Source organism: Apaloderma vittatum, unplaced genomic scaffold, assembly GCF_000703405.1.
Source record: "Apaloderma vittatum isolate BGI_N311 unplaced genomic scaffold, ASM70340v1 scaffold6180, whole genome shotgun sequence".
Taxonomy (NCBI): Eukaryota; Metazoa; Chordata; class Aves; order Trogoniformes; family Trogonidae; genus Apaloderma; species Apaloderma vittatum.
In genome coordinates this window covers 39,731-65,210 of record NW_009693935.1, presented here as the reverse complement: position 1 = coordinate 65,210, position 25,480 = coordinate 39,731, and the positions used below count along the sequence as shown (strand labels likewise).

Sequence of the window (25,480 nt, the reverse complement as noted above, 5' to 3'; positions counted from 1 at the left end):
TAGGGAAAGTGAAGTAATTTTCTTTATATATGTTGCATTATTGAGGCAGCTACTGGAATATCTTGTTTGAGTTTTGTGTCCACATTTGTTTAAATTATGTTGGCAAATTGAAGAAGGTAAATGGATGGGACAGAAAAATAATTTTGAGAGAATGCCTTATAGTGAGAACCTTCAAGCTCCATCTGTTCTGCTTTTCTCAAAGAAAGAGAGATGATTTGTTTACAGTGCAGAAGGGCCTTAATGTGTTGAAAATATTGGTTACCTCTACAAGCTAGCAAAGACAAGATTTGGCTGAAGTAGGCTGCAAGCTGAATCCAAATTAATTCAAATGGGAAAGTAGAAACAAATAAACAGACATGAAGAGAAGCAACCTTAATCACAGGGTAATACTTCATGAAAAATGAAAGTTAAGATCTTAATTTTTTCCAGCTTGAATAGGGCAACCCTCAGCACAGTATTACCATTGCCAAAACTGATAAATAAATGGAGAAGTGCAAAAAGTGTATTGTTCTGTTTTGACAGAATATCATCACCAGTAAATTGAAAACATCTAGACTCAAATTTTGAATCTCACAGTAATCAGTCATAGTACCAGACTAGCAGCTACGAACACTTGATAAATTGTTTTGTACAAGCAATATTAAAAAAAACAGGGTGAACAGCTTATTCCATACTACCAGAATTTTGCTGTTTTCTTAGGCAGGAGCTGGCCTTTGGATTTAACCCCTTGGGACTGTTTGCGAAGGCTGATGCTGTCCAGGAAAGGTGTCTGCCCTTGCTTTGGGGCCAGTGCTCCCGCTTGTGTCCGACATTGCAGCTTCAACCAGGGGAACAGGAAATTGTGTAGTAGTTACTGTGCTATCTGCAAGATACTGAACTGAAGGTTACATTAGTGTAACTCGGACTGCCAATTTGTTAGAAATACTTTCTCACCATGTAGCATTCAGGAGTCTCTACATAACGTCACAGCCAGCAGGTCTGAACATGAACCTTTGCGTGAGCGCAGATAAATGGTTACAAGCCTTCTTGCAAATGCTTTGTGCCAGGGCCTTGAGCAGCCAAAGCCTGGCATCACTTCCTGCTGCTTCAAGGAAGGCTGAACTCAGAGGAAATATTATTTTTAAAAAAAAAAAAAGTCACGAATCATTCACAGCTGAAATAACTTTTAAAATGGGTGTTAGCAGATAGATGTAAAAAGTGTTAATTCTGTAAGTAATGTGTTACAATTAGAAATCATCATTAATTAAACACTCATTTACAGAATGAGGTAGTTTCTTTGTGGCACGTCCGGGTGTTCTCTTTACTTATATTTTTATTACTTGCAATTACAATTCATTGCTTTCCATAAAAATGATAATTTTCAGGCATCCTAAGTTAACTGAATGATTCAATAATTTAAAACTAAGTATTTGTTATCTTTGAGGACTGTGAAAATGAATTGCATATTGTTGAATTTAAGATGCCAGTCTTGTGGATAAATCAGTCCCAGGGGAAGCTGTGAGCAGCACTGTCACAAAGGGAGAAGGAGAGAGGTTGCAGGGTACAAATATTTACTTCTTTTATATTTATCGCCTTATAGTCAGAGAGGCTGAGCGTTTGAAGATTCAGCTGAAGTGAATCGAGTTGAAGGTACTTTCCAAAAATCAAATCTTCATATATATGTTTTCAGTTGACTGGAGGAGAAGAAAAGTTAAAGCAGAGAAATATGGACAGGGAAAAGACTTCGGCATGAGAGGAGTCTGAGTCATGTGAAGTTAAATGTAGGCTGCTCTTTCGTATCTCAGGAGATCAGAGAGATTCCCTTTTTGTCTGAGTGGAAAATTTCATGTGGGTTTTGGAGAGAAACTATCCACTGTTCTGGACCAAAATCAGTGCCAAGGAGGCTTTTTGACAGCCCAGACTTTGCCGTGTTTGTTACTCCTTATGCAGGAGGTTTAGGTGCTTTAGCAACCTTGGAGGTGGCAGACACTATATAACTGCAGAGTATTGTGTTATTAGCAGCAGTATCACTTGAGTTACTCATTTGCAGGGATTGCCTTGCCATTCCTGGTCACTTTCCTGGTAATTTTGGGAAGGAGATGAGTTAAATGGAATGTGTGTAACACATGGAGCAGTTCACTGAATTTGGTGAAAACAGGATGAGTTCCCGTGTAATTTCTACAAATTCGTTTTGTTGTCGTTGTGTTTTGTTTTTTTCCCAAACCATTGAACTAACCCAAAACATTACAAGTCAGACTCTTTATCAATATGCTTGATGTAAAAAAACAACAATCATGTACCATACAGGCAATCATGAAGATGTCTTAGCACAATGATACACAAGCTATTAATTTCTAGTGATCTAAACATGTGTGTGTGCACATATGTGTTTAATCTCTGTGTTGTTTCTCAGTTCAGGATCATTTTGATCTTTAAGAAAAAAAGGAAAGCTGAGGCTTTTTGCGAGGGCAGGGAAGGTAGCAAAACTAATAATTGAGGGGCTTGAATATGAAAACTAGCCTTCTGTCTCCACCTTTGTCTAGAAGAGGAAGTGAGAAGATTTTTATGAGGTGTGGATACTGTCTTCTCCTTTGTTGAAAAGAGAATAAATATCCTGCCTAATTTTTTTTAAAAAAAAATTACCTCAGCTTTATCTGAAAAATGTGCTTTATTCCCTTTCAAATTGGTCATTTCTGCTACGCATGACATCTCCTGCCATTCAGTACCTTAACTGAAACGGTAATCATTGGTGCCATGTGTACATATTTATTTCCTGTAGAAGTAGTTTACACTGAGTTACAGATTTGGTAGATAAAAGTAACATTCTGGTCATGGGCTTCTCTTCCCAACTCGCCGCGATGATAGAAGTGATTTTCTGTTAAGCAGGCAGCCTGGGACTGCAATCGCACATGCATAAAGCTTCGGATTTATAGGGGTACTTAGGACCCTGAACTCCAGTTTAATTCTGTGGGAGCTTTAGCACCAATAAATTAAAGTCAAGTATGTGTTTGAACATATTTTATATAATGTATTCTGATTACTTTCATTGTTGGATAAACTGAAGCCTGCATTTTTCCCCTTACTAAGTAGTTTGTGGTGTTCCCCATGCTTATATAAACTATTAGGAAAAAACATGAAAACAATTCCCCTTCCCCCAGAGCTCCTACCCTCCTTATTCCATAGATGTTTTAGCTTTTGCTGTCATGCAAACAATAGCATAAGGTACAGATTATTGTTGAAACTGATTCAGTGATGTTTATCAAATATGCATCAGACTTAGCGAAGTGGCACAGGTTTACTGTGTTGTGACCAAGCTCAGAAATTGCTTAGAGAGTTGTGCCTGGAACATCAGTGTTTATGATAATTGGGTTAAACAGTGTATGTGAGGTAATCAAGTGGTCATATGCATGAGTGAACTGACATACAGAAGATATAATATCATTAACCACTGGAATATCTATGTCCAAGTAAGAAAAATATCAGGACAATAAATGAGCAGGGGCTGCACCAAGAGGTCTCATTTTACATAGTGTTCTATCCTATTCTCAATGTGTGTTTTACACAATATTTATGATTAATAAAAATAATGACAAAAAAAACATCTGAGGACTACAAATCAGACATTCAAAAGGCAGACAAATGTGATTCTGGCATTTCCTGCACTGCGTTATTTCAACACCTTTGTGCAGTGTCTAATTAGACGATCTCAAACTATTTTTTCCCACAAAATCCCTGCATTGTTTAGTGCATGAGGAGAACCTATTCTCTGGATCACCTGAGATCTGAAATAGCTCCATTTGCCAGCTGATACTTTAAACTCCTGGCAACCCAGACATACCTACATAACCACCAAGCTTATCTAAGGTCTGCTGTCTCAGGAAATAAATTAACCTGTTCAAACCCAATAGCTAACCATGAAAAAGAAGAGAAATCAAGTCACACATGATTTTTATTCAAAAGCATTGCAGTTATTTACTGTTCTTTTGCAATTTGAAGTCTCATTAATCTCTTAAATATTTATTGGCAATAGGTGGTGTGTGTGTGAATGAGGGACGTCATAAATGGATCACTGTCTGTTTTGTTTCCTTTGAAAACTGGAGTCCTTATTTATCATTATGAAAAAGAAATAATTCCATGTGAAACTTGGACTGCTGCATGGAATACAGGAGCACAACTGCCTTTCTGGGAATGTGTTAAATCAAAGCACAGTATATTCCTGAATCAAGATTGTTAATAGGAAATTTAAGTGGTTTTGAAACCCCTGGTTACTGTGAATGCTGGAGGGAAGGAACGTGTCACTGTATCTACTTCTGAGCTGTATTTTGAGAGAGACTCTGCATGAGTCGTCAAAGGTGCCTATGTGAGATGTGACCTTTTCAGTTCGTATTTATTATGTCTTCCCAAATACACACTGTAGCTGTACAGTGCCTGTCAACATTACATTTGGTGAAACTGGTTCTCTGAAAGGAGGAGTTCTCTTTTAATCCTTAAATACTGCTCTTCTGAAGTCAGTCCTGAAAAAGAGAAACACTGCAATGAAATTTGTAAGGAAAGGAAGAAATATGTTTAAACCTTTTTTCTCCCCCTTCTTTTCCAAAATCCTTCCTCCCTTTATCTCATTCTTCTTCTTGTGATCTATTCTTTGTTTTTGCACTTGGTTTTTCTGAGGGCTCTTTTATGAAATGCTTCTCCAACACACTGCATTTATACTATGTTATGTATACACCGTGTAGGGTACCTCCCTTCCTAGAGGTGTCTTGGCTGTAGCTCCTGTTGTTGCTGTGCATGCTAATCGTGGATGAATGTATCAAAACACTTTCAGGCTTCCCAAATGCTTTTGGTGTCTCCTGACATGCAAGGTTCTAATTACGGCCCTAGAAATCTCACTGGGGCTGGAATCTACAGCAGGATGAATATAAAAGGATCAGAGTCATGGAGAAGAAGTAATGAAATATATATTTCCATTTAAAACATGGAAAATATTCTGTGTTAGAACCCTAGCTACCTGATCAGTAATCTGCCCTATGTCAACATTATGGATGAAAACCCTTGTGATACCCACTGGTTTGGTGAAGACTTGTCTCAAAGCTGAATTCAGTAGTTTTGTACTTCTGAAGTAAGTGGAGCATTCCCCACTCAATCTGCAATTAAAAATAACCACTAAGTGTAAATACAGGATATGACATTCAGTGAAGTGAGTAGCTAGGATTGACTTGGTTATGATTCTCAACAGCAACATTTTGAACACTAGTTTTTAAACAAATGCTGGCCAGTAGTGTGAAAATGTCTTGCATTTATCTGAATGCCTGAAAGGGTGTCCTGGCAGGTGATCTGATTTGTGTCATTGCAGTTTCTCAAATTTTTTAGTTACATTTGGCTATCAACATTTTCGACAACTGCGCAGTTGGTCTTTACAGCAGCCTTTCCCAAATCCCCACTGTGAAAACACTTATCCTTGGGTGGGCTGGACCTTATCTTGTCTAGAGCAACCTCATCTGTCTTACTGCTTTGCACTGCTGCAGACAGGGTGGAACAGCTCTGAGTGCCACTGGACTCTGATCAAGGCCTTTGGGCAATCCCATAATGTTTCCAATAAATCAAAATAAACCAGCCAGCTGCTCTTTCACATCCTCTCATTGCGCTGTATGTCTTGTTTGAAATGGGAGAAAGTCTTTTATGGATTGAGTGTTTTAACAGGGAAACAAAAATAACCTTCAGACCGCTCAAGTAGCAAGTCTGGGTGATGGGAAAGCAGCTGGCAAGGATTAAGTGTGTGGGTGGCTGGGGGAGATGGATGAGTCCTGTGTGAAGAAGGAACCACAGAGGAACAGAAGTTCTTGATCTTGTGATTACAGATCGCATCCTCTACAGTATGGTTCCAACAGGAGGGACAGAGCTACCTTTTGGTTTAAAGAATCCTTTTTGCTCTCCACAAACGGCTAGAGAGTGAGAAGACAAATATACTGGCTAAGATTTACAACCCACATGACTTTGGTCTTTATCTTTTATTCATCCATGAAAGAGTGACAATTGACAATCTGAAGAATCCTTTGCAGTCCTCATGGGCGTACTTCAAATGGGATGTTGGTGCAGATAAGTGAGCAGCAGCATCTGTACATTAAATGCTCTGTGAGCCTTGTTTCTCTTTGCTTTTCGTGGGCTTCCCACTGTTGTGGCTACGTGGGGCAGAAATTTGTCTGCTCTTATTTTCTCCTTGTGAATCGGCAGATTGTCCTATTTTTTTGTCTCTTATTGAGCAACTGGAAAAAATAAATAAGATCGAAAGTAAACGTTTCCCAAGCTTCTTTTTTGTGGTCTGATTTTCTGTAAAAATTTCTGCAGGTCTAACAGCTGTATAATGTATAAATCATTATAAACGAGGCTTGAAAGGAACTTCACTGTTTATACTATAGCTTCCCTGCCCTTTAGCAGTGATGAAAACTGAAAATACCAGTGCATCTTGAATTCAAAGGAGAAAAAAAAGTAGATGAGAGATCATAAAGGGGTAGCATGGTTCAGCTAGACTCAGCGTTTGGAATATTAAGCAGATTTGACCCATGCTGAGAAGAGTCTGAAGAGCAAATTCTTCTCAGCACCATCTCTTATGTCAGGACCCTGATTAACAAAGACATTTAAATAATGTCACTGCACTTCATACAATTTGAACCTATTTTCTCTTTTGTATAGCTTGTGAATGTAATTCTTTTTTTTTTCTTTTCTTTTTCGCTTGCCATATTTGACCTCTGTCTCCTAATAGTGGCAGGGAATGATACTTTGAATTATTATGCTGAATATAAATGTAAGCTTCAAAACTAACAAAGCTTTTGTTCCTTTCCTGATGAAAGCACAATTTTGCAGTTGCTTTAAATATTATAGCTCTAAGTCTGCTGTTGCTACTTCTACTAAGGATTTCTCAGTGAATTCATTAGAAGTGTCTGTTTTCATAGCCTGGCTTGTACAAATAAGAAGCAGGGATTTGAAAGTTCAGGGTGTATCTTGCTGTGCTTAAGCTGCAGCAGTGTTACATATGCTGAACCTGGTTTTGTGTTACTAGTGAGGAATAATGCAAGCTGAACTCTGAATTCCCTCTTTAGAGGTTTAAGTCTCTAAGGCTAAAACTAAGGCAAAGTTTTGATATTTGTTAACAGAATCCTGTGTGAATTAATTTTTTCCAGGGAGCAGACAGAATTTTGAAAGAACGGTTCTAGAAAGATAAAGGTAAGGAAAAACCACGTGTGTTTCCCAGGCATGTGAAAATAATTTCAAGGGTCAGTGGCTTTGCAGTTGGAATTAACAACATGGTAACAGAAAGAGGAAGAGGAGAAGGCGACTGCGGTTCCGTTTTTTTGTGTGTGTGCAATGCAGAGAACAGTGATGTTCAGAGAATGTCCCTAATGAAATAATGATGTTGTAGAAATACTTCTTCTCTTTATTAGATTTCATGTATCTATCTATTTATTTATGTATTTATTTATGTATTTATTTATTTATTAGAAAACCCCAAACAAACAAAACAAAACACCTTCTTAATTAGATCTGTTTGTAGATGGAGAAGGAATAGAGAAGAAATGAATAGATTAAACCTGCCAGGTCTATTTCAAGCTATATCTGGAGATTTAGGGCACAACAAACTTGCCATGATGATTTCAGCTTTCAAGGGGCTTACTACCGTTCCATTGTTGGAAGAATGGAAATGAAACTATTGTTCATTTGATGGATATTTCTGAAAATGGAAGTGATTCTAGTGAGAACCTGTTCTTCCCTTACTAAGTAGCTAAATCAGAGTTTGTCCAAAGCCTCAGTGCTAGTCTGAACTGATGTGAGTGACTGCCAGCTGTCCAGATGGAAACTCTAAATCAGGCAGCAGATGAATGTGGGACTGCCTCTGCAAAAAAAAAAACATTTTTCAATTGTTTTGCAGTTCAGCAACCTGTCATACCTCATCATATAACCCTAAACATTTTGTAGGGACATTTTTTGTAGGGAGGAAAGTGAAAAATCTAACTAAACAAATTCTTATGTAACAGGAAATTGTATCTTCTTTAGATTTCATTGCAGTCCATACCGTGAACAGGTTGTTTCTTCCCTCAAGTCATATTCCAACTCCTTAAGTCATTGCACTTAGGGAATATTAAAAATTTCCCCAAATTGTTCGAAATGAAATCTGTCTGTTATACTTGTGTGGAATCACAGCTACAAAGACTGAGAAGATTCAGAGAATTGTTTCTTCCTTCCAGCAGATTCTCACATAGCCAAAGAGAGCTGGTGAAGGGGCAGCTTTCTAGCATCTTGACACATGGCTTTCAGTAATTTTCAAACAGGGAAGTTGGAATCTTTCCTTTTATCAGCTGAGATATCTTCAGGGTTGGTAGATGAAATGAAAGACTCTTTGCATTGCGCGTTTGAAAACTCTGTGCAATGTGTGATGCTTTTGCCAATATTTAGTGGCTGCCATGTAATCCACCTCTCTTGCAAAGACCCAAAATATCCTGCTCTTGTTGCGTCTAGATAAGAATGTTACAAAGGATATGGAAATTAGAGAAGAAGAAGTGGTTATAAAGCGTTACAAATCGCTGTATACAGACATCAACCCCAAATCTAAATTGTAAAAGCAATGGGTTTATATTTTATTTAGAATAAAGCAATGCAGTAAAGTCATTTCCTAAAGTCTTATGGAACACAATGAACTTCATGCTAACTGCAACATACTGTCCCCAGGGATGTCACTAAGTAGTGTAAAATTGCTGACTGAGGTTACTCATCCTACCTATATGTCTGTCAAATATTACGACAGTGTGAGAAGGGATTAGAACTACATTTTTTCTTTGGTGGTGGAGGGGTTTGATTTTGTTTGGGTTTTTGGGGTTTTTTTGTTGGTTACTTTTGTTCATGGGTGGGATTTTTTGTGGATGTGTTTTGTTCAACTTGGAAGTAAAAAGGAACAAAGTATCTCAAACTTTTTCTCCTCCATTTTCCTGGAGGAAAGCATTTTAGGCATTTGCCTGCTTGAAAGCTCATTTTTTGCTCATCATCATCTAGGCTGTGGGGTTTTGTTTACTTTTTAACTATTTCCATTTAAAAGCCAGTTTTCTATTCTGAAGTAATTAGCAGCCTGGCAACTGTCAATAGATGGAGACTAATTTTACCTTTTTTTTTTTTCACTATGACTTCTAGCAATACACAGAAGGTCTTGATTTGAATCAATGCTTTTTTACATTTCACTTTGTATTTTATCAGTGAATATTGCCCCAAGATTTCACTTACCATTAAAATGTCATTTTTATGACAAGCTCTGCCAATAATTTTCTTTTTAATTAACATGTTTATCGCCATTTGGGAGTGAAACAAGCATTGGTTTTGCTTAAAAAAAATAATAAAAAGATGCTAGTTCAGATTACTGAGGGAGGGGCACTGAAGACAGGTGTGGGGCAAGTCAAGAGAACCACATGGCTGGTTTCTCCCTTGAAGAGCCTCATAAAAGGAGCAAAAAAGGGCTGCTGCAACCCTCACTCCGTGACTGGGAGGGTATAAGGTGCTATGGGGATTATAACTCTGAGAGACTCTTTGCTGCTGGATCTCCATGGATTCTCTTTATCTGGTCTTTTTCCTTGCATTGTGCTGACAGCGTTTCTCCTCAGGGAAATTCCCCTACCTCTGAGAAATCCACCATGGGCAAAAAGATGATATAGCTGTAGCTCTGCCATAGAAACCTGTCATTATACTAAGCCAGTTGACATGCTCTTGAAGAATACTATTTGCTGTATAATTCAGAGCCCTGAAGAGACTGCCCACACTCTTTTAAACCATGGCTGTTACAAAACCAGCTGGAAAATGAGGATGTTGCAATGCTTTCCTTGGAAAAGTATTTGGGTTGTGCCACGTCAGGCATGGCAGAAAATCTGCAGAGCAGAGCAGCTCTGCTCTTCGGAGCTGGGCATCTCACTGACACCCAGCAGACTGTTCCACAGCGTAGAATCCACTGGCAGCATTCAAGGAGTTAGAGGAGACATTAAGTTGTTTCCTGTGCTTCTCAGTTTTTTTATTCCATTTCTCTTTGAACTTGAAGGTATATATCAAAAATTCAGAATTATGTTTCAGTAAATGAAGGATACGTACATAGGAAATAGAAATAAAGCACATGATATTGACTGCTGTTATGTTGGAATAATTTCAAAAATTTATTAGGTAAATTTAGGTATCATAACTTTTAACTTTATTTTGTATTGATATTTATTTCAAAAGGTGCTTAATGTAATACTGGAAACGTCAAAAGCAGCTGATTGCTTTTGGGTAGCATATGGAAGACCTTTGCAAAATATTTTAATGCAGAATGAAAGCAAGGTCACGGGCTTTACAGTAGTGTGTTTCATAGAGCTTGTAATGAAGGTCTGGAAAAACAGCAGACCAGCTTTCCTGTTGTTATTTAACTTTTGCATTTAGAGTAACTTTTCCTTTCTTTCCTCAGTGTTTCTGGTACATTGCATATGTGTTACACTGCGTGTGTTTCTGAAGGGTTTTTAAAATTTGGACTCGGATCCAAACACATGAATTCTTCAAGGGCAAAGGCAGCATCACTTGTCATTGATTCTGCCAAGCATTTAAGAAGACGTGACATTTACCAGGGCTTGTTTTGAAGATTTATAAATGCAATATAGATTTGGCAAGAATAGCTGCTTCAATAAATGTTGTGCTGTAGCATGTAAGCATGGGCTTTACCACCAGCGGATTCACTAGCACTTTGTCATCCAAGTAAAAATAAATATTCAATAAACAATTTATTAGGGATGTGAGTTCACTTCTGCTTCATTCCACTTGGAAGACTTGACATCTCTTGCCTACATAGTGTTATTAAGGACACAATGAAATGAAGACAAATTAATTGTGGAATTGTCAAAACTTATTTTTCTTTCCCAGACTAAAAAAAATAAAGCAAAGAATAACAGGAGAATGGATATATCTGGACTGTGTACATGGGGGTGTTTGGTGTAATAGCTAGGGATAACTGAATCACAATACCCAACTAGAAGCTATTCTTTCATGGGCCTGACTTCTGTTTTAACAAAGTTCTTTGCATTGGTCAGGTGGCATTTGAAGAACTTGCACTAGAAGTAAATAGGATTTACAACCATTAGGATCCTTATTTGGACTGCCAGTTTTGTGTGACATGACATTAATGTGAATGATAACAGGAGTAATAAAAAAAATTCCATCTGGCTTCCTGTTCCAGTTAGCAATGCAAGGCTACATGTTGGGAGAGTGGGAAAGGGTCAGTTTTAGATTTGTCAGTAAAATAGTTACATGAGTTCCCATTTAGGAGTGTTTTCTTGCACCTGTTTATCCAACTACATCCTGCAAAGCCCCAGACCATCAAAAGAATTGAGGCAAAAGAATTGGGGCAAAACCTGTCCTGGGCAACTGCCTAGCTAAACTTCACCAGTACTGATGACAAAATAACCTGCTCAGTGTCTAGGAGAGCCACAGAAAGTAATTGTCCCTGTTCTGTGTCTGGTACCACCTAGGTGGTGTTTGTTTGAGGGTGCAGGAGCAGCGCTTGGGATGCCGGGTGATTGTGGCACGTTCCACAAACTGGGTGCTCAGCAGCTGAAGTCTGACATGTTGAGACAATCTTATTTAGCCTTGGCTAATGCAAAATCGCAGATAACTACAAAACATCATGTGCACAACGTATATAGATATTACAGTCGGCATGACTTTTTTTTCTGAATACGGAATGGATGGGCAAAGAGAGACTTAACTGTTTTTGATGATGTATAAATGTGGCACAGGAGTATCTTTGCTGTAACCTTGGAAATCTCAACCAATTATAATTCAAGCAAACAGGACAATCAAAATCTGTCCGAAAAACACTGGGTGTATTTAGTTTTTTTAAAAAAATTAATGATTTAAGGGCATACTTCTGTTCCACATATAGTGAAATGAATCAAACCTGACTAACTGCTAAATATAATGGAAAGTACAAAAGCTACAGTCTTATTTGGCTGGCAGGAGAGACTTCTTCAGTTTATACGTTTGATCCTTTGGCATTTAGTTAAGAAGTACTTGACAGAAGGAAATATTTTCTTTCATAGGTCATAATTGCATACATAATGTAAGTAAAGTAAAATCAATATCTATAAATATAATTTATCTTATGCATAGATATAGAAGTAAATGGTGAGTAGAAATAGCAATTTAACCTTACATCATTGCATTTGCAATGCCCCCTGTTTCTATTTTGCTTTTTTTAGTAATAAAAAAAAAATCCTAGGTTTTAGTTTACTCCTTGCAACAAATAGTCTTAAAGTGTAAAATAAAATGTTTGTTTCTCTAGAGAAAAAGAGAGTATTTTTTTCTATTTGAAAACGCTAACACTGTGTGAGGTACTGTAAATAGGTAATACCGGATGAAGGCCAGATTTGTGCCATGTAGATGGATGAAGCCGGACATTTTAAGTAGTTTATTCAATTTCCCTGATTTGTACCTTCTGGGGCCATGATAGCAAGCATTGTCTAGGTAAATTGCCTTACTGAGCTACACATTTGGGGAACTGAACCACAAGCATTTTGGACTTAGAAAAGGGCAATTTTTGCATTTTCATTCTGATATTAAGAACAGCTAAGGAGGAGAATATGTAGCTCTTGGACCTTAGTTCTCGGGTGCATTTACAGGCATGTTTGCTCACAATTTCATTACGAAAAAGTAGATATCTTGTCAGTGAAACACAGATCTTACGTTAAATAACAACATGCTTGTAAAGTACATACAATAGTCTGGCTTTTCAGCTTTCTGTCTTTTATTGTGAATTAGCTTAAACTGCTATCAGAGCAATCAGATTGATTGCTGCAGTTTTCATCTACCATGTTATAAAGAGAGGGGTAACGCTGCTGATAATTAAGGCTGCATTGCATTTTCCAGTACTATTTATGTGTCTATTGGAGTAGTTTATAGATGAAGAGAATAATCAATGTTCCCATCATATTACATTCATGCTTCTCTTAAAAAAAATAATATGTAGGTTTTGTTTTCTTAACGTGGGAGGAAAAAAAGCATGTGACATTTAACCAGGATGCCCTGAGGGAAAATAAGACACATGAAGGCTCCACCACATAAAAAGTATGGTAATAGGTAGCAGTTGGTTATCTAGAAATATATCACTGTTTCTTAAAACTGGCAGCCACTGATCAGGAGACTTATCTTCTGTAACAATAGTAAGTGAAAGAGACAAATATGAGCTACACTACTTTCTAAAAATGCTTTAACATTATTTACTTCAATATTTGCTCTAAAGGACATTTGCTGCTTTGTATGCCACTCAGAACTGCTGATGGTCAAACTTCTGAAATGAATGGTGTTTTTGAAAATGCATTCACTTCCTTAATATTAGTTGTTAGTCTTTAAACAGTAGAAATACACTGAACTTAAGAAAAAAAAGAAAAAAAGCAACTATCTGCCACTTAGTTAATTATCTCCTGGTGGGCTGTTTTTTTTTATTGTTTCTTGTTTATACCAGCGCAGCTTTACAATATCTGAATGCCTCTCAAAATCCAGTGCACCTTTAACCTCTGAAATTGTGCTTTATTGTTTTCATATTGCAGATAGAGAGGTGTATCACAGATTTTTTTCTGTCTCATTACAAGTTCAAGGGCATATTCAGAAGGCAAACGTGCTTGGGCCCCCTCTCCTGGTGCTCACTCCCCTGTGGGTTTTCCTGGAGGTCCAGGCTCCACCTCAAACCACAGTGTTTGCCCAGAGGAAATTCTTACTGAGTACAGTGGGCAGAGCACGTCTGCTCTGTTAGACCTTGGTGGCATGAAGTTAGTGCAGCTATTTCAGAATATTCAGATTTTAGCCGAGCGTGAAACATGCAAAGGTAAATTTACTCTCAACAACAATAGGAATTTCATATGCCTTCTGTATGTTTTATTTCATTTTATTTCATCATGATATGCTTTCAAGCATTTTGTTAGCATCACAGTTCTTAGTAAATGACATTTACAGCTAGCATCTCCTGGTGGTTATGAGTAAAAATAATGGAGCTTTTTGAATGAAGTGATGTGTTGTGAATGGACATCAATTGGAACTGGGCTCACAAAGACTCAAATTATAGGGGCTTTCAGTTAATATCTGATTGTTCCAGCTTTTCTGGTGTAAATATTTTAATTCTTCAACAATATTGATGAAAAATTCAGAATTTAAAAAAAAAAGTTTTATTTTTAGTAGCACTGTGATACGTTGTGGTGAATTTGAATCACAGATTATAACATACTGTATTTTAAATATTCAGAGAAATCAACCCCAAAAGCTAGAAAGAACTAGAAATCAGAGTGTGTGCAGCTGACAAAGGATCAAAGTGAATCTGTGAATCAGCATTACAGGAATTGTCCAAATATGTTATTATAGCTTACTGAGGTATTAACTGAATGACACAGGGAGGAGAAATGAACACTAAGAAAATGAAATCATGTCAGTTAGAGCTTTTGTCACTAAATCCTTCTCATTGTTGGGTAAAATAAGTAAAATAATCTCATTTTTACCCACGGACACCAGCTAAATATGTGGTGAACACTGTACCTTAGGCTGAAAAGTGGTACAGTAATTTGTTAATTGTAATTGGCTTGTAAGTCAGAGCCCTGACATGCAAAGACTGAAAATGCTTAAATGAAAAATTATCTGTTAAGCAACGTACAGTCAAGTGTGCTCTATTGTCTGTTGAAATTGTTGGAAGGTTGAAATCCAAAAATTTTATGTGCATAAGAGAATACACAAAAAGAAAATTTAAATACTCTTCTGGCTGAAAATTCTGCATTCCTTTTCAGGGTTGCACAAATTCATGGTGTGTGTTTTCTGTACACAGAGAGAATTCAAAATGAAAGGAGCACAAAGCAGGCTTTTTGGGGAGCAGTGTGACCTGCAAATTGCTCAGTTTTGCTCAAGGCAAACCTACCTGGCTAAAATACTTCCCTAAAAACTCACGACTTTCAGACACCAAGAACTTTATGAGGTTCCCAAGGGAACCCTAAGTTCTGAAACTGCTATGCTTTTATTAATAATAACAACAGTTGTTGTTGTTCTTGTTATTGCTCTAGAAAGAGGCATACAAATGCATGCAATATATGGCCACTTCCTGGAGGAATTTACGGTCCAAGAGAAGTGGCTTAATAGTGGAAAATGGAGGCTATGGTTCCACGCACACTATATATAGACTTTCTGCCTATCATTTAAAATTTTAAAAAAAAAGGCCAAATACTTTTTTCCTGCTTTAATTTGCATTGATGCAGGACAGAGCATGGTGAGCAGGAGATGAAAGGCCCTTGCTAATGAAAGTCTTTCAAGTGAGTCGAGTTTCCCGGTGTGCTACACTGTGAACATCCTGCAGAAGCCTTTGCTCTCACTCATTCTAACGTTCCCTTCACGCTGCTGATGCAAAGGTCTGTCCATCTGTCTCAAAGACTTGGGTTCAGAACCAAATGCAGAGATGCATTTGCATCAGCAGCCTTTGCCATGCTGCCCGGTTTGGCACTCTTGCATTATGACTTTGCACGTGCAGTTGAAAAGCACTCCTCTGACAGCCAAAAATTGATTTTTCACAAACATCAGTGACAATTCAGCAGTTACATAAAATGGGGGTGAGAACCACTATGCGGAGCTGAAGGAACAGTTCTGCTCGTAGGCATTTAAAAATACATGAAGAACTGTAGATCTGAGAGGAATTTGCTAGAATATGTGTAACCTGTATATCCACTTAATTTTCAGTATTTTTTAAGTGCCAGGATATTTCTGGCCACTTCTACCCTGTTGTGGGTGATGTTTTAATTCCCAGAATGAAGGCACTTCAAAAGTCCTTTCCCAGGAACTATATTTTTCATGACAATAAGGCTGTCATCCCACTGTTAGCGTGAAATGAAATGGATAAAATAAAATGAGAAGACCTTCTGATTTTATATGCATTGTTAACTGCTATTTGAACAATATCTCCATTCTAAGCATCGTACAGTTTAGCTTTACAACCGATTTCTACATACTAAAAAGAGATCTTGCATTATGAGATGAATGAATGAAAGTTTAGAGTGGCGTAAGACATCTTGGAAAGGATAAGATAGGAGAGGAAGGAGAAGGGAAAAGAGGCAAGTGAAAGATATTTTGACAGAAAATGAAATATCGCCACTTCTTATTCCAAAAGAAAATTGTGGAGGATTAATGTGGTAGAGAGAGCTGTTTTTCAGTGTAGAACTAATGTCAGGCTTTTTGGGTTAAATCTGGAATAGTCACATGCGCTTTGATGTGATTGTCAGCTAACGCAGGTGGGTTCAAAGCTCGGTGAAACAAGCAAAGCAATCTCATCTTTATTTTAGTATCACTATTTTGGGTGCATGTGAATATTTCCTCCTGTTCATGAAAACTTCTTGGGCTGACAGCACTGAGAAAATGTCTGTGTGTAGTCCATGGTCAAAAGGAAATGGAGGAATAGAAGATGCATCTTTACTCACCATATATTAGGTTTGATTGGGTTTTTTTGTATATATGGCACAGCATAGACGCTGCAGAGAGACATTTAACTTAAGAACGTAATGGACCATGAGTCAAATTAAGGTTGAGCGTTACTATAAAGCTGTAACCACACAGGAAGCCCCCTTCTGCATATCTTCCTCCCTAAAAAGTATTTCTGTGAACAGAACCATCTGCTTTCAGGTTGAAGGTCATCAATTTGTGAAAAGGATTATATGACATGGTGAATAGCACGGGATTTATCTCAAGGATTTGGGAAGTCTTTTTGACGTACCCATTCTGTTCTAGTCCTTGGAAAGTAGCCTATTCCAGTTGGAAGTTAGATGATATATTTTGCATTATCATATTATTCTTTTATTGCTATCAGCTCCAGTGGCAGAAAAATCTTATGTAATGCTTAGAAACTTTCTCTTGTATAAACCAATTATTTGTAGCTGTCTACAAGAGCTGAAATAAAGGTAAGGAAACATTGCATACTGAGTCCTCTGAGAGCATTTTATAATCTCCTTGGCAAATGAAGCGCTCATTTGGCTTTTTCAAATAATAGAAATTCCAAAAAACTGAAAAGAAATCCTTCCCTCCACCTTCTGGGATGGTTACTTAGAGTAAATTAAAATCAAGGCTGTAAGAAGATCATGCTGGTAATTTAATTCTATGGAGATTATCACTTTTATGTATAATAAAACAATATATGAAAATTTGAAACAGTAATCCTTAGGCAGCCCTTTCATCTGTTCATTTGAATGGAAGCTGTTTGCCTGGGAATGTATGAATCGTTGCTGAATGCAGGGACTGAAATTCTTACATATTATAAAGATCCTACTAGAAGCTCCAAAAGAGGGCAACAAACTCACCGGTGTTAGATTTGATCCTGAGCCCTGCTGCCGGGGGATGCAGTGGAAAAGGGATGGAAACAACAACAGCTCCTGTGGACTTCCAGGAGAGGTTGAGCACAGTTTCCACTCAAGTGGACTGAACAAGAGTGGTGATGCCTGCTTGTAAGTCCCAGTTGCTTTTTCAAATACAGTCTGTAGCAGATTTTCTTTTAATCCAGAAGACAATTCATTGTCTCACCAGAGCAAACAAATCTAATTAGAGTATATTTTCATGGAAGTGTAGTGCAAATCTGTCTTGGCAATTTTCTTCTGATTTTGTAGAAATCATCTTTAGTCACAGTTTTCAGAGCAAATATCCCAATCCAAAGATACAGGAGAATTAAAAGGTTGTGGTTTAAGATTTGGCTTTAACTTCTCTATTAGTATTTCTGCTGTTAACCTGCCATTGTCAGGTGTATTGCAAAATTGCTTTCAGGAGGAGTCCTAGTTTTCTGTTATTGTAAGAGAAAATGTCAAGACTTTACCTTTTGGCTGCATTCTTAGATAGAAAATATAGCAATTGAAAGAATTAATTTTGTTATACACACAGCAACTTCAGAATTGAAGCTGCATTTTTTACTTACCCAGTACTGAAATACATGAGCATTATTGGGTATGTCCTTGAGCTCTGAAAATGGAGATCTGGGATGAGAACAAGTGCAGCTCCTGTGGAGAACGTGCAAAGGCAGCTTGCAGAAGGCATGTCTATATGTTGACCTGTCTGTTGTGAAAATAGGGAAGAAAGCCAATCATTTCCAATTCTGCAGACATTCTGACAGCTAAAGTAGGCATTAACAATTTGCAACACATGGCATGGGGGATGAAAGTCTCTGAGCTCTACAACTGAGAGTTTCCTGGTTGAAATGAAGTAGCAGTTGAAGGTAGCTCAGAGAAAAACCTATTTTATCATTCACCGTGTATTTTTTTGGGACAAAATGGATAACACTACCAAAAACTGGGGAAAAAATAAGGTCAACTCAAAAATAGCAACATGTTCTGGTTTCAAGGCTGAATATTTTCTGAGGGTTTTTGGCCTTTATACAGGAATTTTCATGACAAAGAAGGATCACGTTTTAGTGTACAGGTTTCTGCCAATATATAATAAACTCCTGCCTCTTCAAATAGACTTGGTACATAAAAATAATTTTGTCGCTAATATATTGATGCAGAACTAATCGTTTTGGATTTCAACTGGTACGAGAGCTGGAAGAGTCTCAGGGCATTATCCAGTCAGACATGGGTTTTGCTGGACTTGCCTGGAGAGCCTGCTCAGCCTCAGCTGGGCTGCATGGGAACGGGGTTGGGAGCACGAGCAGCAGATGTGCACGGCCAAAATTTTGGAGAGGAACAACTGTTCTTTCTTTAAAGGACATAGATTGAGCTCTACTGACTTAAACCAGAACTCCCTTGCGAAGTTAAAATGCTGTTGTTTTTCTTGCTTAGGCCTTCAGAAGGGATGTAAAACTATTTGTATGAATAATTCTGAACTAGAATAGATTGAGATGGAGTAGTAGCAGTTTTCAGCAGTTGCTAATATAATTTATATGCATTAAAGATGTGGTAAGGTGTATTTGGAGAGGCATCAAGTTTCTCTAAGAAGAAAAACAGAGTCAATACTGCAGGAAAGAATGCTATTACTTAGAAAAATTGAACGGCTGAGAGAAGGAAATACATATTTGAATTCTGATTATTTTTCAGTAATTCTGTGTAATTGGTATAACAGCAAAGCCAATTACACAAGTTAAAAGTGAAATTGTATGAGAAATGTGAAAACACTTTTGACTTTACTTTTGGAGACAGAAGCAGCTAATATTATCTTCAGCAGTGTCAATCTATGAAAATGGTTTTCTTTGCCATTTAAACTGCTTGCTTTTGATTTTATTTCAATTAATAAAATAATTCTTAGATGTATAGTCTTGGCTGACATAGTTATTGTTAAGTGCTGAACATAAGGAGTACCTAGACAATAATAAATTAATTATTATTTTTGTAATTGTGAATAATAAAAATCATTAATTATGCTGCAAAAGAAAATATCTAGGGAGATATCTGATGTTAATAAGGAAAGCCTGTGTTTTGTCTGTGTTTTATTTGTGTTTTGTCATTGATTTTGATGTGCAAATTTGGTTTACTAAAGGTATTAATGTCTTGTCTTCATTGTCTCTACACTAGCATTCCCTATACAGCGTTTCAATTAAAATAAAATAAAGAATTAAACCTTAGGTGTGCAGACTAGCAAAAAGTGCTACTTTTCATGGGGAAAATTTGTACCAATGGCTGTTTTTAATGGAGGTCTCAGTACTATCAGTGCTCTTGAACTAAGAGAAATTTCCTGTCTGCTGCTGCTGTTGTTGTCCCAGTTCATGCATCCCTCCAGTGTCTGCCGGACCCCTTTTGGCATTGTCCATCTGTGGGAACTGATGGTGGGGAGACACAGGTCCTGGGCAGATGTGCACCGGGGGGATGGTTAACCAGGGGCTGGGCATCCCCCCATACCGTTCCCTGTTAGTGACATGGAAGTAATGTGTGTACAAGAGCCCTGCTGTGATTCTGCTCAACTAGTGGACATAAATCGTAGTAATTGGGTGGCAAGGCAGGAGCTGGCGCGAGGTGTGACGGCAGAGACAAAGGGAACAGGAAATCGCCATACGGCGTCATATGCTCCTTCTCAGCCTTAATTTTGATTGCAGCTGTCAGCGTGGCATTATGGTTCCTGAATGTGCCGTTTTATTGAGCTCAGCGTGTGAGAGAGATTTTTTTGAAACTGAAGTAATGCTGGAAAATGATTGGCATGAGGTTAGCTTTAGACATGTTGCAGTTCCTGAGATAGTTGAATAAGAAACAGCAATATTAACTTATTGACGAGGGGATTTTTAAATTAGTTAAAATCAGCATTTCTCATCCATGTCTTATCCTACCTCTTAATGTGAGTTATAAGTGCTAGGAGATAGAGTTGAGAGGGCATATTCCCTTAACTCAGTTTCTTAAGCTTTATAGCACGTATTCTGTTTTTCTTTCATCTATTTACACTTCATTAATGCCACAGTTGTGTTCTTTTACAGGATTAAGATGATATACTTTTACTGCTTTGAAACACATTGGGAGAAAATGTTAAAGCAGTGCTGCAACAGAAAGAAAATATATTGAAGTTGGGAAAAGATGTATCTCTATCATGACCAGTGAGAACTGGCATTGCAATGGTTTCTTATGCATTTTTACTGGAAATATTGTTCTGTGGCGGCATAAAAACATAAGTAGCTATTGACCCCTCTGTCTGCAGCTGTATCTATTGCTCAGAACTGAGAGACAAATTTCTGTATGCAGGTGTGACAGATGAGCTCTTCTTGCTTTAATTTGAACAAAACTCTTCAGATTAATTCTGGTGATTTTTTTTTTTCAAAGTGTATGTTATTTATTTTGTACTCTTTAGCCTTTCATAGGGCTAGTATTGGCTTAGAGGTACAAAGCAAAACTGTAGTGATTTTTGACATGTAATTCATAAATTAGTAGTTTTATGTCTGTTCTAAGGATTTTTATGTATATCTGTTTTAGTTAAACTTTTTTTTCTTGCACATTCTTTTAAACTTGACTGTTATCTTAGTTTTTTCACCTGCATAAATTCATAAATCAAACAGAAATGTGTAGCACTATGCAATAGCAAAATAAACTCTAACATACATATATATAAACTTCCATGTAAAAACGCTTTTAATAACACTACACCAAAATAATCAGGTGTATGGTGACTCATTTTTGTGTATTCACGTAGGAGCATACCCTGAGCAGCCTTAGATTGATATTTGTGAAATTATGTGAATCCATCTACTTACATGGCACGTTTGAAAAGGTGAGATTTACATCTGAAAAGGATGAATCAGAAATAAAAATAGATAAGATAGAGATTTTTTTTTCCCCCTCCGAAGGGTCTGGAGTCATTTACTATAGCCATTAACACCCAACATGATTTCAGGTGACATGTTTCCTCAGCAAACTTGAGTAACATTTTTATTTAAGAATAGGAGAAAGAAGAAGTAAAAACAGAGTGTCAGAGAGATGTTAGAGAACTCTTTTATTTATTAAAGCCTTCATGCGTACTTACATTGCTTCTAGATTTTTTACTATTATTGTTTTAATTAATGAAAAAAGACCCCACAAAGTTTTGGATGCAGTCTACCTAAATCTTGCCCAGATGGGGACTTTGTTTGCTAAAATTTGTCTAAATCCCAGGCACAGTATAAATACTTCTTAGGCCTGTCTAATACCCAGCTTCTTTAAGAATCTCCTCCTTAGGTTTAAAATTTGATACAGAGTAAAGTAATTTTACCTCTGTATCCTCAGAACTGTCTGCTCTGGTGGAATGCACAAAGCTATTTAGTATTTTTTTTTTTTTAAATTTTGGGCTTAAGTAAACAGATGATGAACACCACCTCAATACAGTTGAGAAAACTGAGGAACTGAGGAATACAGTCCGTTTTTAATTGCCCCCTGAATAAAGCCTTTATCCAAGGAATCAGGTGGCCAAGTTCTTGGTTCTGCTGAGACTGATGATGCTTTAGCTGCATCCTAGTGGACTGCCTATATCAACAAATCAGATCTTGACTGCAAATGGTGATGACTTTTATAAATTTTGTATGAAATAGAGACTGAACCAGGAATCCCCCTTCCAAGACTGATTCTAACAACTGGATTCTTCCCTTTCCATTGGATGCTTGAGACAACTTTTCTTTAGTTGATTTCTTAGAGGAAATAGCAGGATAACCATATCTGGAATTACTATCAGTATTAATTTGAGGGGTTTATGGTGTTGTGCATGGTATAGAAGCAGAAATTCTCTTCAGTTATGTGATATTTAGTTATTAGATAATTACAGATAATTAAGTGGGCAAGTTCTATGAACTAAAGTGTTACCATAACATCTAAAATCTACAAATTGGGTAACAATTATGTTTGGAGTTATATCATTATTTCACGTATAATTACCATGAGATTGGCGGTGCATGTAATTAATGAGTAATGACTGGAATTTACTTTCATAGTTGCACTTCTCCTTTGTTGTAAAGTTCTTTGTCACAACATTTATGTATAAAGATAAAATAAATTGACCTCCACACGGGTTGTACTAAAACTCAAAATACTTAATTCCACTGCAGTACTGTATTCTTAATATTCTGAAAGTATAATTTCCTGGAGAAAACAGAGGAGAGATGGTGTGCTGTGAATGGGAAAGAAGTGAGGCAAACATTCAGTAGATACCAGCTAGTGTGATAACTCTTTCCTGTAGCTGTCCCAAGTAATTCTATCTTTTAATCTATTAAATAAAAGCCTTTTATTTAATTCATTTATATTAGCTATTAAATAAAAGCCTTTTATATGTTAAAGCTAGTTTGTGACTAGCTAAAATTCTGCTAAGGGTAAAGTTTGTCAAAATCTCTGCACATCACCTACTTTCTTTCATTGTAAGGAAAGTTTGATTAAGAAATTTTCATACAGTAGAGAAGAATCTGTAGTTCACTCTAGGCTTCCAGTTGAACAAAGCTTCTTTTTTCTTTTTTAAAATATTTTTCATCTAGAACACAGTTTTGCCAACCTTTCAAATTATTAAATAGTGATTTTGCCTCTTTGTTGTTTTTTGTTTGTTTGTTTCATTATTTATCAGGTTTTACCTGGCGAGATGATTATACACAGCATGTCATTGGTCAGGAACTCTCAACCATACACAAAGTTCACAGCAGACACCCTGATACATTTGCATCTGAAGGGTCTGAGACAAGAAGGTAAGTCTTCAATAGCGTTTTTGCCTAGTAGGTTTTTGGGAGCGTTTGCAAATGGTGAGAACTAGCTGACCCTGAAGCTGAATTAAACACATCACCAAAACCACTGCCTGTACGCTGAAGGGAAACTGGTACATCAGCACTGAAACACCAGTAGGAAAACAGCTGACAGAATGAATGAAGCCCTCAATCCTGTTCTTTTGATTATCATCAAGTTAAGAAAATATGCCTTCTGTGGTTAATTTAGGTTTCAGAACTCAAATCATCAGGCCTTTTATTGGTTTTTTTTGGTGTCTGGTGTCAGTTCAGCCAGCTCTACTCAGGACTGGCTTAAAAAGGCAGACATACATAGCTCATCTGTAGCAGGTATTTTGTTCTGTGAGAAGCCAACAAAAAGAAACAAAAACAAAAGAATGACATGCTGAGTGACTGATTATATTTTCATACTCATATTCTTCCAAAACGTAGTTGTAATTGATTCAGAGTCTATATATTCTCAGCTTTAGCTGCAAAGTTTGTCCAGGAAGGAGAGATTCATGCAAGTTCCCATGACAGAAAAAAATGTTGGTCGTTTGTAGCTGTTCTTTGCATTATAGAAGCCATTTTACTCATGGCCTGAAAGATCATAAGGGGTGACTTATTAGTTGTTGGTGGCAAGAGACACAACATCTATAATTCTGTAAAGTGGTACGGATGTAGTACCTGCAATTATATATCATCTCCATATACAGCTACACATATAGATACATACATGCACATATAAATATACTCTTTTGCCTGGTCTGTTCTGTCCTGCAGGCTTTTAAGTGCAACCCAACCACACTAACCCTAGAAAGAAATTGTAAAATGCGTAACATTTTAAGAACATTATAAAAGGTAAATTTTGCTTTTTCCTGCATGATTTTAGGAAATGAAACCTCAAAAATAGTGAAATTGAAAGAAAGTGCATTTTGTTAGGAATCTTCCTTCATAGTGGGAAAAAGCTTGAGCTTATAGCTTGATGAGCAAGATACTGAATATTGTACTTTAGATTTTCATATACCTCAATATGTGGTTTGCATGTATTGCAGACTCATTTCTTTTCTAGATTGTTCTTTTGGAGAAATAAAAATGCTGTGTAATTGATACTACCCAGTGGCTTCAGATGTGTTTGCTTCAGTTTGTTTTGATTTAATTCATGGAATTTTACCCTGTATTTTGCATATATGCTGATTCAAAAGCATTCCTTGAAATCACAATACATTATATTTCAGAAGTACAGTAAGGTAGAAGCTCAACTTCTACTGATCTATAGCTTGTGATAAAGGTGATAATGTGGTTGAATCTGTAAACATGTTTTCACATGAAATGCTATTTCTCTCTGTACATGGTATCAGAAATTATTTTGAATATCTTCTAGGGGATTTTTTTATTTAAGAATGAGTTTATCTGAAACTTTTATTCACGAGAGTAAAACAAAATAGGCCAGATTTCTATGAGATCAAGACTGTATTACACAGTGTTCCAAATTCATAGTTATATAAAAATAAATTGCATAAGAAGATATAAGAAATCATTTTTTTTCAGATTGAGAACAGATCACTTTTAGGAGTTCCTGTTGTGATCAGGTTTGAAATGGTTTGCATTTTTAACTAGAACTATACGTTTAAAAAAAATAACCCATTTTGTGTATTGACACTTTGGGAATCAGAATTTCAAATGTGTTCCACTTATAGCAGTTCCTATTGTGGATAGATTTTCTGAAGTTACCAAGCTGTGCTTCTGAAAGCATTATCTTATGTGCCAACAGTTTAAGGCATTAATTGATTTTTCTAGTTGTCCGTTTACAATATATTCTGTAGGTCAGTGAACAGTAGGAACCTTTTCTCTCGCGTCTTTTAGATTCTGATCAAGTTTACTCTATGCTCAGTGTGCTTAATGCACTTGCTATAATCTTATCAGATAATAATGAAATAATTAAAGAGCAACTTAGTGTAGGTACCTAATTATCAAAGAAACATTATGGCAGAAAGACCTTTTATTAATGGTAACGTGTGTAATAAGACAATATGAAGTCATACTAATGAGTCATTAATCCCCACAGAGCTAGTAAGAGCAAGAAAATAGACTTAGACACTTGAAAGGTAAATTGACTTAGGCTAAATTAGTGCGTAATAAATCTGATGAAACAGAAGACATGGATTTCATCTTTAAAAAAGTGCTGAAACTCAGAGCTTGATTTCAAGATGAAAGTTCTTTCTTTGGTGGCTAACTGGAGTGTACATGGTATTTCCTGGGCCCTTATTAAATTTCAAATAAAACTCACTCTTGAAAGAGGATCCAAGATAAAGGAAAAAAGTCCATTCTGCA

At 36.9% G+C, this 25,480-nt stretch overlaps 1 protein-coding gene across 1 annotated transcript in view; it reads left to right on the top strand.

Moving 5' to 3' along the window:
* The window catches only part of LOC104271004 (receptor-type tyrosine-protein phosphatase N2-like), a gene marked incomplete at both ends in the record, with an annotated part of 93,606 nt that overhangs the window by 40,994 nt on the left and 27,132 nt on the right, over nucleotides 1-25,480 (top strand). The window contains one exon of the mRNA XM_009865543.1: nucleotides 23,017-23,134. Coding sequence (XP_009863845.1) covers nucleotides 23,017-23,134 — 118 coding nt within the window. The remainder of the gene's footprint in view (nucleotides 1-23,016; nucleotides 23,135-25,480) is intronic.